A 15,313-nucleotide genomic window follows, 5' to 3' on the forward strand; every position below is an offset into this window, starting at 1 on the left:
TGAGATTAATGAAACAGATCGCCCCAAACGGGGGCGATTGTGTGTGACAATGGCTGGCAGCTTGGCAGTAGCGAAATTGCGCCAATAAATTGATAATACGTTTGCTATTGTCGAAGGCAAGACGTAAAATTCGAGTTATTCAAAGTTGGCAGTGAATGGAACAAAAAAAGTTCACTGTTCAATGTATTACAAGCTACAGGCTTTGATAATGCTTTAAGGCACACTGGGGATAATATTTTTGCACGACAGTGAAAAAGGAAATTTTAACTATTTTACGTTTTATTTTTATTTTTTTTAGTACTATTATTATTATTTAATTTGTTGGAAATCGAAGTACTTTTAATTTTTTTAACGTGTTTTACATTAGAAAATAAGTGTAGAAAATGGGTAAGAATTTTATTTCAAATTTCTATATCTAAAAATGGTGGATGCGCCGGGTTAGATACTTATAATTGAATTTTAAATTACATTATGGTATGTATTGAGTTTTTGATTAATGAAATTATGTCATTATCTAGTTCGTAACTGTAAATTGCACGAGTGGTTTTAGTTTACGCAGCACATGAAATTAATAAGACAAAAATATTAAAAAAAAATTAATTTTATTCGTTGGAAAAAACTTTTTTGCTCTAGGACTTTTAGTTTTTGAGTTTATTCTTTATGTATGCATTGTTAGCAACTTAATTTTAAGATCAAATGCAATTTTATTAAAAATATTTAGAACAATTACGTGACAAAATTTGTGGCGAGTTAAAAATGGTGGATGCGCCGGGTAAGAAAAACAAGTAAATATTTTTTTAAATATAAATTAGTTCAAGTTTAAAAAATTAAATTAAAACACAGTTGTTGTAAGATTGCTATTTTATATTTTGGTTTTTGTTTAGTACTCATTACACTAGTTCAAAATCCACGTCAAGTTAAATATACTTGAACAAACACAGACACTTATAATTTAATTTTAAATTACAATATGTTATGTATTGAGTTTTTGATTAATGAAATTATGTTATTATCTAGTTCGTAACTGTAAATTGCACGAGTGGTTTTAGTTTACGCAGCACATGAAATTAATAAGACAAAAAAATTTAAAAAATTTCAATTTTATTCGTTGGAAAAAAACTTTTTTGCTCTAGGACTTTTAGTTTTGAGTTTATTCTCTATGTATGCAATGTTACCAACTTAATTTTAAGATCAAATGCAATTTTATTAAAAATATTTAGAACAATTACGTGACAAAATTTGGGGCGAGTTAAAAATGGTGGATGCGCCGGGTTAGAAAACAAGTAAATATTTTTTTAAATATAAATTAGTTCAAGTTTAAAAAAATAAATTAAAACACAGTTATTGTAAGATTGCTATTTTATATTGTAGTTTTTGTTTAGTACTCATTACACTAGTTCAAAATCCACGTCAAGTTAAAAATACTTGAACAAACACAGATACTTATAATTGAATTTTAAATTACAATATGGTATGTATTGAGTTTTTGATTAATGAAATTATGTTATTATCTAGTTCGTAACTGTAAATTGCACGAGTGGTTTTAGTTTACACAGCACATGAAACTAATAAGACAAAAAAATTTAAAAAAATTCAATTTTATTCGTTGGAAAAAAACTTTTTTGCTCTAGGACTTTTAGTTTTTGAGTTTATTCTCTATGTATGCAATGTTACCAACTTAATTTTAAGATCAAATACAATTTTATTAAAAATATTTAGAACAATTACGTGACAAAATTTGTGCAATGTTAAAAATGGTGGATGCGCCGGGTTAGAAAACAAGTAAATATTTTTTTAAATATAAATTAGTTTAAGTTTAAAAAATAATTTAAAACACAGTTATTGTAAGATTGCTATTTTATATTTCAGTTTTTGTTTAGTACTCATTACACTAGTTCAAAATCCACGTCAAGTTAAAAATACTTGAACAAACACAGGTACTTATAATTGAATTTTAAATTACATTATGGTATGTATTGAGTTTTTGATTAATGAAATTATGTTATTATCAAGTTTGTAACTGTAAATTGCACGAGTGGTTTTAGTTTACGCAGCACATGAAACTAATAAAACAAAAAAAAAACAAAAAATTCAATTTTATTTGTTGGAAAAAAACTTTTTTGTTCTAGGACTTGTAGTTTTTGAGTTTATTCTTTATGTATGCATTGTTAGCAACTTAATTTTAAGATCAAATGCAATTTTATTAAAAATATTTAGAACAATTACGTGACAAAATTTGTGGCAAGTTAAAAATGGTGGATGCGCCGGGTTAGAAAACAAGTAAATATTTTTTTAAATATAAATTAGTTCAAGTTTAAAAAATTAAATTAAAACACAGTTGTTGTAAGATTGCTATTTTATATTTTAGTTTTTGTTTAGTACTCATTACACTAGTTCAAAATCCACGTCAAGTTAAAAATACTTGAACAAACACAGATACTTATAATTGAATTTTAAATTACAATATGGTATGTATTGAGTTTTTGATTAATGAAATTATGTTATTATCAAGTTCGTAACTGTAAATTGCACGAGTGGTTTTAGTTTACGCAGCACATGAAATTAATAAGACAAAAAAATTAAAAAAAATTCAATTTTATTCGTTGGAAAAAAACTTTTTTGCTCTAGGACTTTTAGTTTTTGAGTTTATTCTCTATGTATGCAATGTTACCAATTTGATTTTAAGATCAAATTTGATAAATTTTAATAAAACACAATTTACTCCAAATTATGAATAGTTAAAAATGGTGGATGCGCCGGGACAGAAAATTATGGAATAATTGTTTTATAAAAAATCACGTTAACAAACAGTAATTATTGTAAAAATACAATTTTATATTGTTGTTTCTGTAAAATACTGATAACACTAGTTGATTAAAATCCCCTTAAAATAAAAAATACTCAAACAAACACCAATATTTTTAATTAAATTTCGAATCAAAGAATTGAATTGTGTTCTCGATTAATGATGTGATTTTATAATATAAAATAAAACGAAGTGAATAAAAAAACTGTTAGCTTTCATAATTATTAATCTCTTCTATCAAGCGATAAAGCAAGGGAATACAAAAGCGTGTGATTTTATATTCAAATTCTTTAAAAAATTCAAACCTCGCCGCAAGTATCAAAGATTCTCCAATTTCCATATTTCATTCGAGCGATCCCTCGAGATATTTCAAATTTCAACTTGTCGTTTTTTTTTCAACTTACCCAAAATGCCGCTTCTTCTGTTTATGTGACGACAACTGCTTAGGGCACGAGAACGTCCTGTCGCAGACGTTGCAAGTTAGAGCCTCATCTGCAAAAAGCAACAATCCATCAAGCTTTAACAAATTAACACCGGCTTCAAACTTTCGACCATTATTCAAAGCCCAAATTACGCGACTTCTTTCCTTAAAATTTTAATCGAGACCTTGAAGCTTATTTTGTCAGAAGATCAATTTAAAAAAAACATTTTTAATTAACAATGAATTCAAGTAAATTTATATCACGGAGTTCTGTTCGTTATTATTTGGCTTGAAACTTGGAATTATACGACTGTGTCACCTTGCGACAGAATATGCAATTTCCGTTTCGTTTGCAAACCGAAATGAAACGCAGTCTGGTTGTAACTTTGATTAAGTCCTTTTGGGTCGATAGCGAACGAAATGCAAAAAATAGCCACAACAAAATAAAAATAATAAAGCCATAAAGCCAGAACGAGCCAAACAAAACATTTTCCTTCTACACGGATTTGCTCTAACAAGTCAAATCACCTAATAAGCGGAAAATCCGCCTCAGAATCCCCTTCATTATCCCACTATTACATCTCGAACATTTCAAGTTTGTCTCGAAGAAAAGTCGGATCTCATCAGATACCTTCTTCCAAGTGTCGTAATTAAATCGCTGTGCTGCCGCCGGTAAATTCCCTAAACCTAATCAAGCGTAGCATCTTCGATATCATCGGATTATCGCCAAGATATTGCTTTTAAGCCGGGAAATCCAAATTAAATATCGATTGCGTGCGATCAATTCTAATAGAACACCAAACAAATATTTACAATCGTTTACTTCTCTAAAGAAAAATACCGACTTATGGCAATTATCACGGATCTTGTACGCTTTGCCTTTCAACAAGTAGGAAATATTTTCTTTACAGATAAAAGAACACAATTCACTTGGCAAACTTTCAAAGTGTTGTAGTTTCAAAAGGCAAAAAGGAAAATTGTTTGAAGGGTGCATCTGCTGGCAGGAGATTAAAGTACAAGATGTGACGGCTGAGAAATGAACAAATGTGAGACATGACAAAATTTTACTTTTATTCAAGTTTCTATCAATTGCGAATGCACAACTACTTGGAAAACATAAAAAAATATAGAAGACGTTTATTTAAAAATCATTAAGTCTTATATTAACAATATAAGTAAAAAAAAAGAACATTGTAGATATAAGAAAACAAAGATTGTAAAAAGTATGAAGTAAAATCGATAAAAATTTAAAACAAAAACATTATTTTATATAAAATTTAAAAGGAATAAACCAGTAACACAAAAGCAATGACAATAAAAATAAGAAGCAAAGAAAATAATAAAAAAAAAAGTAAAGACAGTATAAACAAACAAAATTTTACTTTTATTTAAGTTTTTGTCATTTGCGAATTGTACAACTACGTGAAAAACGTAAAAAAATATACAAGACGTTTATTTAAAAATCATTAAGTTTGAATTGAAGGACGAAAAGCGGAAAAAATGTTAAAAATATAAGTAAAAAAATAAACATTAAAGATATAAGAAAACAAAGATTGTAAAAAGTATGAAGTAAAGACGAAAAAACAAACGATAAAAATCTAAAACAAAAACATTATTTTATATAAAATTTAAAGGGAATAAACCAGTAACACAAAAGCAATGACAATAAAAATAAGAAGCAAAGAAAATAATAAAAAAAAGTAAAGACAGTATAAACAAACAAAATTTTACTTTTATTTAAGTTTTTGTCATTTGCGAATTGTACAACTACGTGAAAAACGTAAAAAAATATACAAGACGTTTATTTAAAAATCATTAAGTTTGAATTGAAGGACGAAAAGCGGAAAAAATGTTAAAAATATAAGTAAAAAAATAAACATTAAAGATATAAGAAAACAAAGATTGTAAAAAGTATGAAGTAAAAACGATAAAACAAACGATAAAAATTTAAAACAAAAACATTATTTTATATAAAATTTAAAAGGAATAAACCAGTAACACAAAAGCAATGACAAAAAAAAAATAAGAAACAAAGAAAATAATAAATAAAAAAAAAGTATAGACAGTATAAACAAACAAAATTTTATTTTTATTTAAGTTTTTATCAATTGCGAATTGCACAACTACGTGAAAAACGTAAAAAAATATACAGGACGTTTATTTAAAAATAATTAAGTTTGAATTGAAGGATGAAAAGCGGAAGAAATGTTAAAAATATAAGTAAAAAAATAAACATTAAAGATATAAGAAAACAAAGATTGTAAAAAGTATGAAGTAAAAACGATAAAACAAACGATAAAAATTTAAAACAAAAACATTATTTTATATAAAATTTAAAAGGAATAAACCAGTAACACAAAAGCAATGACAAAAAAAAATAAGAAACAAAGAAAATAATAAATAAAAAAAAGTATAGACAGTATTAACAAACAAAATTTTACTTTTATTTAAGTTTTTATCAATTGCGAATTGCACAACTACGTGAAAAACGTAAAAAAATATACAGGACGTTTATTTAAAAATAATTAAGTTTGAATTGAAGGACGAAAAGCGGAAAAAATGTTAAAAATATAAGTAAAAAAATAAACATTAAAGATATAAGAAAGCAAAGATTGTAAAAAGTATGAAGTAAAAACGACAAAACAAACAAAAATCTAAAACAGAAACATTATTTTATATAAAATTTAAAAGGAATAAATCAGTAACACAAAAGCAATGACAAAAAAAATAAGAAACAAAGAAAATAATAAATAAAAAAAGTAAAGACAGTATAAACAAACAAAATTTTACTTTTATTTAAGTTTTTATCAATTGCGAATTGCACAACTACGTGAAAAACGTAAAAAAATATACAGGACGTTTATTTAAAAATAATTAAGTTTGAATTGAAGGACGAAAAGCGGAAAAAATGTTAAAAATATAAGTAAAAAAATAAACATTAAACATATAAGAAAGCAAAGATTGTAAAAAGTATGAAGTAAAAACGATAAAACAAACGATAAAAATTTAAAACAAAAACATTATTTTATATAAAATTTAAAAGGAATAAACCAGTAACACAAAAGCAATGACAAAAAAAAATAAGAAACAAAGAAAATAATAAATAAAAAAAAGTAAAGACAGTATAAACAAACAAAATTTTACTTTTATTTAAGTTTTAATCAATTGCGAATGCACAACTACTTGAAAAACGTAAAAAAATATACAGGATGTTTATTTAAAAATAATTAAGTTTGAATTGAAGGATGAAAAGCGGAAGAAATGTTAAAAATATAAGTAAAAAAATAAACATTAAAGATATAAGAAAACAAAGATTGTAAAAAGTATGAAGTAAAAACGATAAAACAAACGATAAAAATTTAAAACAAAAACATTATTTTATATAAAATTTAAAAGGAATAAACCAGTAACACAAAAGCAATGACAAAAAAAATAAGAAACAAAGAAAATAATAAATAAAAAAAAGTAAAGACAGTATAAACAAACAAAATTTTACTTTTATTTAAGTTTTAATCAATTGCGAATGCACAACTACTTGAGAAACGTAAAAAAATATACAGGATGTTTATTTAAAAATCATTAAGTTTGAATTGAAGGACGAAAAGCGGAAAAAATGTTAAAAATATAAGTAAAAAATAAACATTAAAGATATAAGAAAACAAAGATTGTAAAAATATGAAGTAAAAACGATAAAACAAACGATAAAAATTTAAAACAAAAACATTATTTTATATAAAATTTAAAAGGAATAAACCAGTAACACAAAAGCAATGACAAAAAAAATAAGAAACAAAGAAAATAATAAATAAAAAAAAGTAAAGACAGTATAAACAAACAAAATTTTACTTTTATTTAAGTTTTAATCAATTGCGAATGCACAACTACTTGAAAAACGTAAAAAAATATACAGGACGTTTATTTAAAAATAATTAAGTTTGAATTGAAGGATGAAAAGCGGAAAAAATGTTAAAAATATAAGTAAAAAAATAAACATTAAAGATATAAGAAAACAAAGATTGTAAAAAGTATGAAGTAAAAACGATAAAACAAACGATAAAAATTTAAAACAAAAACATCATTTTATATAAAATTTAAAAGGAATAAACCAGTAACACAAAAGCAATGACAAAAAAAAATAAGAAACAAAGAAAATAATAAATAAAAAAAAGTAAAGACAGTATAAACAAACAAAATTTTATTTTTATTTAAGTTTTTATCAATTGCGAATGCACAACTACGTGAAAAACGTAAAAAAATATACAGGACGTTTATTTAAAAATCATTAAGTTTGAATTGAAGGACGAAAAGCGGAAAATATAAGTAAAAAAATAAACATTAAAGATATAAGAAAACAAAGATTGTAAAAAGTATGAAGTAAAAACAATAAAACAAACGATAAAAATTTAAAACAAAAACATTATTTTATGTAAAATTTAAAAGAAATAAACCAGTAACACAAAAGTAATGACAAAAAAAATAAGAAACAAAGAAAATAATAAATAAAAAAAGTAAAGACAGTATTAACAAACAAAATTTTACTTTTATTTAAGTTTTAATCAATTGCGAATGCACAACTACGTGAAAAACGTAAAAAAATATACAGGACGTTTATTTAAAAATCATTAAGTTTGAATTGAAGGACGAAAAGCGGAAAAAATGTTAAAAATATAAGTAAAAAAATAAACATTAAAAATATAAGAAAGCAAAGATTGTAAAAAGTATGAAGTAAAAACGATAAAACTAACAATAAAAATCTAAAACAGAAACATTATTTTATATAAAATTTAAAAGGAATAAATCAGTAACACAAAAGCAATGACAAAAAAAAATAAGAAACAAAAAAAATAATAAATAAAAAAAGTAAAGACAGTATAAACAAACAAAATTTTACTTTTATTTAAGTTTTTATCAATTGCGAATTGCACAACTACGTGAAAAACGTAAAAAAATATACCAGGACGTTTATTTAAAAATCATTAAGTTTGAATTGAAGGACGAAAAGCGGAAAAAATGTTAAAAATATAAGTAAAAAAATAAACATTAAAGATATAAGAAAACAAAGATTGTAAAAAGTATGAAGTAAATACAATAAAACAAACAATAAAAATCTAAAACAGAATCATTATTTTATATAAAATTTAAAAGGAATAAATCAGTAACACAAAAGCAATGACAAAAAAATAAGAAACAAAGAAAATAATAAATAAAAAAAGTAAAGACAATATAAACAAACAAAATTTTGCTTTTATTTAAGTTTTTATCAATTGCGAATTGTACAACTACGTGAAAAACGTAAAAAAATATACAGGACGTTTATTTAAAAATCATTAAGTTTGAATCGAAGGATGAAAAGCGGAAGAAATGTTAAAAATATAAGTAAAAAAATAAACATTAAAGATATAAGAAAACAAAGATTGTAAAAAGTATGAAGTAAAAACGATAAAACAAACAATAAAAATCTAAAACAGAAACATTATTTTATATAAAATTTAAAAGGAATAAATCAGTAACACAAAAGCAATGACACAAAAAAATTAGAAACAATGAAAATAATTAATAATAAAAAGTAAAGACAGTATAAACAAACAAAATTTTACTTTTATTTAAGTTTTTATCAATTGCGAATTGCACAACTACGTGAAAAACGTAAAAAATATACAGGACGTTTATTTAAAAATAATTAAGTTTGAATCGAAGGATGAAAAGCGGAAGAAATGTTAAAAATATAAGTAAAAAAATAAACATTAAAGATATAAGAAAACAAAGATTGTAAAAAGTATGAAGTAAAAACGAAAAAACAAACGATAAAAATTAAAAAAAAAACATTAATTTATATAAAATTTAAAAGGAATAAATCAGTAACTCAAAAGCAATGACAAAAAAATAAGAACCAAAGAAAATAATAAATAAAAAAAGTAAAGACAGTATAAACAAACAAAATTTTACTTTTATTTAAGTTTTTATCAATTGCGAATTGCACAACTACGTGAAAATCGTAAAAAAATATACAGGACGTTTATTTAAACATCATTAAGTTTGAATTGAAGGACGAAAAGCGGAAAAAATGTTAAAAATATAAGTAAAAAAATAAACATTAAAGATATAAGAAAACAAAGATTGTAAAAAGTATGAAGTAAAAACGACAAAACAAACAATAAAAATCTAAAACAGAAACATTATTTTATATAAAAATTAAAAGGAATAAACCAGTAACACAAAAGCAATGACAAAAAAAATAAGAAACAAAGAAAATAATAAATAAAAAAAAGTAAAGACAGTATAAACAAAAAAATCATTAAGAAATAAAGTTTGAATTGAGAAACAAAAGGTGAAAAAAGCAAAAAGAAAAGTAAGTAAGAACATCAGTAAATCGATTAGAAGAACAAAATATAAGTAAGAAAAAATAACCATTTAAGATTATAAAAATTATACGAAGTAAAAATGATAAAAAATCACGCTTATTAAAGATAGAATTAGAAGTACAGTCAAAATGCAAACAATAAAAAACAAAGCAAACTCATTTTTAGGAGCACATTTCCTCACAATAGAATAAATTTCACTTGAAACATATTTTTTGCAATAACCATTCCCTCAATTATTTTCCAACAGCTACGCTTTTGTCACATGTACCAGAAACGTGCCTCCGCATTACCCTAAGACAGTTTCACGTAATCTCTGTTTATGCCACGACACGAACACACTTATCATTCTTATCACGGGAAATACAACAAAAAACGCTCTACACCCAGACAAAATTAATTGTCCCCGTGCAAGTGCAGCTTGAATTAATTAGAAATCGATTATTTCACGACACTCTACTGCACCAAAATCCATCTCCTTTAGAATTATCGATTGTACATGACGTTGGAACTAAATGGACTTCCATTGTTGCATATATTAGGTTAGCAAACAGAGTTCGAGCTCCAATTTTGGCTTATTGTCAAAGTAAAACGTTTCTCGGCCGATATTGCTTCACATCAACAACCACAATTTTTTACTCGTGTAATGTTTTTACTAAACTAAACAAAACCGGAATGAAAATTTGCATGTAGAGAACTGGGAAGTTTGCGATAATTTACTTGGCAAACTATAGGTACGAAGAGAAGTGCTTTTGTTTAAATTGGGAAATTAAATTTTATTACGAAAGTTTGCTTGTTCTTTAATTGAGCTGATCCAAGGTTTACGACTCTACAGAGAGTAATAATTAGTCACAAGTTAATTAATTAGATTAGTTATTTCGAAAACATGCAACAGGCATTAAGTCACAAAAAGTAAAACTTAAATTAAACATTTTTCTCTGAAGACTTAATTGTCGCCCGACAGTAATTGCAATATTTCTAATATTAGAGTGGTAACAAAAAGATTCAATTTTGTATGTGTCGCAGTATTTATAATAGAAATGTTTGCACTTGTTTATTTGCGACGAGGAAAATACGAAGTTATGACATTTTTTGATAAATATAGCGCTCTTCGAAGTACGAAATATTTTCGTAATGAGAACTGTTTATAAAATGATGGTAAATAAACAACTAACTAATTAAATACAGGAAATAAATGAGAGAAATAATAGAAAGAAAAATATACTTGTATAAAAGAACAAATAAAGAATAAGAATTAACTACGGATATCTAAAACTAAGGATAGGAAACGACGTACAAATAAAACGTCCCCGTCCTCGATAGTTCCGTTAATGTCGCCAGAGGCGCACTTGTTTCATGACCGTCTGTTTTCGGAGCAATAAATTTATAAAAATTGTTGTAATTACATAACGGTTAGCACAAGGCGAATAAAAAAAATACTGGCAGATAGAGCATCAAATTCTCAATAATCGGAGATAAAAATAGTGCAAAAATTATATCTTAAACTGTATTTAAAAAAATTTCAAAGTTTTACCAATTTGCACTCTGCCCCATATTTTTCAAAACGCTGCGAATACGGTTACAGATACAAGAAAAATGTTCAGAGGAAAGTTGTAGAGAATTAAATTTCCTTTAAAAAAGTCCGCGAGACCATATCTCTATCTCCAACCATTTAGGCCCTAAAGTGATTCAAAGACGCTCAAGTGTCGGATTTCTTTAATTTTGCCGGTGGTCAAGTATTGGAAAATGAATTTGTACCTAAACCGTTGGAGATAGACATATCGTGTCGCGGACTTTTTTGTAGAACATTTAATTCTCTACAACCTCGTCTCTTTCACTTTTCTGTATCTTCAACCGTATTCGCTGCGTTTGCAAAAAGAACGCAATAATTCTAAGTGTTAATTTTTTGGGCACCGTCGCCTATTTATCAAAACGCTGCGAATACGGTTGAAGATATGAAAAAGTGAAAGGAACGACGTTGTAGAGAATTAAATTTGCTACAAAAAAGTCCGCGACACCATATTTCTATCTTCAACGGTTTGGGTATAAATTCACTTTCCAATACTTGACTACAGGCAAAATGGTGGAAATCCGTCGCTGGAGCATCTTTGAACGTCTCCCAAGCCTAAACCGTTGAAGATAAAGATATGGTCTCGCTGACTTTTTTAAAGGAAATTTAATTCTCTACAACTTTCTTCTGAACGTTTTTCTTGTATCTTTAACCGTATTCGCAGCGTTTTGAAAAATACGAGTCGAAGCGCAAATTTTAAACTTTAAATAATTTTTTTCTCATGTTTCTCATGAAAATTTTGGTCTTCAGTTTTTCTCTGTTGAGAAATAAATTAAAAAAATAAAGAAAACAAAACAAGAGAAGAAAAAATAGTAACATTAAGTAAATAACCATGCAATTTTTTATTTAACAAGTTAGAAATACGTATAACCCGAAGGTTTATTGGTTATTGAGGGCAGGGAATAATTAAAATTTTTTGCGACGTTTCGACTTTTATTAACTCTTCATCAGGGTGTAATATTAATACATGTGGCACAAGTACTACTTTTCAGACAACTTGAAAAAAAGCAGTATAACATTGATTTAAACAGTTTGGCTTAAATAAACTAAAAACAGGGAATCGGAATTAATAACGACTATTTGTACTCAAGTTCATCAATTATTACTATTTATCAAAGATCAATGAATTCTCCAAACCAAACAACGCGCTTTATTAAGTAAACAATAATTTATCTGTGCCCTGAGCCTCCAAGCACCTGAATATCATCCCGATTTACATGAAAAGCGCCCAGATCTCGAACGAAACCCTGATTAATCGTTTAAGGATCATCAAAGAGATTTAATGCATTGCTTAGTTCATATATAACAAACAGTCACAAGGTTACAAACTGTGTTAATTAATTAGTGGAGACAACAGGACTGTCCTCTGTTTTTACGACTCGCTTCATTCGTTTAAGTTTTATTTTAATGCTTTGGACAGGTGTCGAGGCATGAAATAATTGCACAACGCTCTGTTTGTTGATTAATCAGCTGCATTGAGCTTTTTGTTCAATTCAGTTATTTGTAAACGAGTAAAACAAGCAGTGAAAAGACGCAATAGCGTCATTTTAATTCTCGCAAATTGCTTTATTTATCGTCGATTAACGACGGGAAACCGATAATCCGATTCCATTCCGGTGGTGAATTTCAGCACATTCCTGAAAAGGAAACGGAACAAAGACGTTCAACAATCGAATTAATCTGTGGTGCGCAGATAGCAAGAAATAATAAAAGAAACTCATCTCAGGAGTGACAAAATTTATGCATCCGGTTGTACGAGATAAAAGCACCTTAATCGGAGCTTTTAAGGAGGAAATGAAGTAGTCGGAAGGATCATCCACTCAAATAATTATTTTCCAAGCGTTACGCTTAGTTTAGGTGGCACGAAAATTGCCAATTAAGGAAATGCAAGAGGATTATCGTTCGTAATTTTTGCTTTCCACTCAAATGGACTTAATTGTGCACAATGTTATTACACGCAAACTTGGCAAAATGCACTAAACAAGCCGGTAAAAGCGGTAAAAGAACAACAAGCAAGCAACAAAATTGTTTGTTTTATAATTGGAGAACTGCCAACGCTGCCATTTCTAAGCGAAATAAAAGTGACATTTGCTGAAGTATTATGTAATTTTTTCTTCTTTTATTTTTATTTTATTTAATTATTATTTTTATTGTATTTTTTTGTCCAAATAAACTACGAAGGACTATAAGTTAGGAGACGAATCGAGAAACAAAATCGCACCCAAAGATGTATTACGGCTCTGTAAAAATGAGGGCGCCTCGAGCGCTATACCGTCTCTGTGTCAAATCGTTTTAAATTAATTTAAATTCAACCAGTTCACTAATTACTTGAAAAAAATGCACAAATGTTGAGCTTTGCATTCTCAACAGACTGGGAAAAACTAAGGACTGAAATTTTCATGGGAAACATGAGAAAAAAATTATTTAAGATTTAAAATTTGCGCTTCGACCCGTATTTTTCAAAACGCTGCGAATACGGTTAAAGATACAAGAAAAATGTTCAGAGGAAAGTTGTAGAGAATTAAATTTCCTTTAAAAAAGTCAGCGAGACCATATCTTTATCTTCAACGGTTTAGGCCCTAAAAACGTTCAAAGATGCTCAAGCGACTGATTTGCGTCATTTTGCTGGTGGTTAAGTATGGAAAAGTGAATTTATACCCAAACCGTTGAAGATGGAAATATGGTGTCGCGGACTTTTTTGTAGCAAATTTAATTCTCTACAACGTCGTTTTTTACAATTTTTTGTATCTTGAACCGTATTCGCAGCGTTTTGATAAATAGGCGACGGTGCCTAAAAAATTATCGCTTAGAATTATCAATTTGCAAACGCAGCAAATACGGTTGAAGATACAAAAAAATGAAAGAGACGAGGTTGTAGAGAATTAAATTTTCTACAAAAAAGTCCGCGACACGATATGTCTATCTCCAACGGTTTAGGTATAAATTAATTTTCTAATACTTGACCACCGGCAAAATGAAGGAAATCCATCGCTTGAGCGTCTTTGAATGACTTTGGGGCCTAAATGGTTGAAGATAGAGATATGGTCTCGCGGACTTTTTTAAAGGAAATTTAATTCTCTACAACTTTCCTCTGAACATTTTTCTTGTATCTGTAACCGTATTCGCAGCGTTTTGAAAAATATGGGGCAGAGTGCAAATTGGTAAAACTTTGAAATTTTTTTAAATACAGTTTAAGATATAATTTTTGCACTATTTTTATCTCCGATTATTGAGAATTTGATGCTCTATCTGCCTGTATTTTTTTATTCGTTTTGTGCTAACCGTTATTTAATTACAACAATTATAAATTTATTGCTCTGAAACTTGGACGGTAGCTGCGCCTCTGGTGACGATAACGGAACTATCGTGTACGGGGACATTTTATTTGTACGTTGTTTTACGTATCCGTAAAATAAACAAATGAATTTTGTTAGACATTTATTAGATCACGCGATCCGAGTCAATTTTCCCCTTTCCATTCCAGTTGTCTCTTTTAATCCAACGCTTTGAGCGCGTGTCTTAGGTAAACTCCTTCCCTTTATTTGCATTTTTCCGATCTCTCGGCACGTTTTTAAATATTTATAGCGTTTTCAAATACAGCTGACGTTTCCGAATCGAATTATTCAGGCACGTATTTAGGCTGTAAAATTCAATTTGAACACTAACTCACTTACCGTAATCGGAATCGTCCGAAAAATCATCCCTATCGTCTAGCTCTATATCTGTAAAATCTGAATCCGTGTCTGTGTCGTTATTCGGATCGTGAGTGGTACAGCCCTGATCCTTGCACTCTGCCACATTATCAAGATGATCGGACTTGAGCCTCGAAACGTCCTCTCCTGTCAGCTTATTGTAATTCTTCCTCGCTGGACGATTTTCTGCAACAAATCGAAAAAAATCCATTTTGTTCAACATTGCAATGTATAATACTTCATAATCATGATGTGGGCTTTAGTGGTCATACATCATCCCAAATCTAACTCACCCTAAACGTAATCAGTTCTGGGGTAATTACTCTAATTACATGCGTATCACGTAGCCGAGCTTAATTGCTTTTAATTGAAAACCGAAGATAATCAATAGTTGTGACAAGAATATACCCAGATTAACGAACAGTATTTGGACGTGCTGTCTTGTTAAAATTCTGATGCTAGTTC

General features: G+C 27.6%; 2 protein-coding genes across 2 annotated transcripts in view; one reads left to right on the forward strand and one right to left on the reverse strand.

The window, feature by feature from the left end:
* EloA (Elongin A) overlaps positions 1-15,313 on the forward strand; it is a 64,358-nt gene that overhangs the window by 6,515 nt on the left and 42,530 nt on the right. The window lies entirely within an intron of this gene.
* The window catches only part of LOC103314906 (uncharacterized protein), a 47,924-nt gene that overhangs the window by 3,010 nt on the left and 29,601 nt on the right, over positions 1-15,313 (reverse strand). Inside the window, exons 2-3 of the mRNA XM_015984509.2 lie at positions 14,831-15,034; positions 3,211-3,298 (exon numbers count right to left, since the gene is read on the reverse strand). Coding sequence (XP_015839995.1) covers positions 3,211-3,298; positions 14,831-15,034 — 292 coding nt within the window. The remainder of the gene's footprint in view (positions 1-3,210; positions 3,299-14,830; positions 15,035-15,313) is intronic.

The sequence above is a fragment of the Tribolium castaneum genome, chromosome 7, assembly GCF_031307605.1.
Source record: "Tribolium castaneum strain GA2 chromosome 7, icTriCast1.1, whole genome shotgun sequence".
NCBI lineage: Eukaryota > Metazoa > Arthropoda > Insecta > Coleoptera > Tenebrionidae > Tribolium > Tribolium castaneum.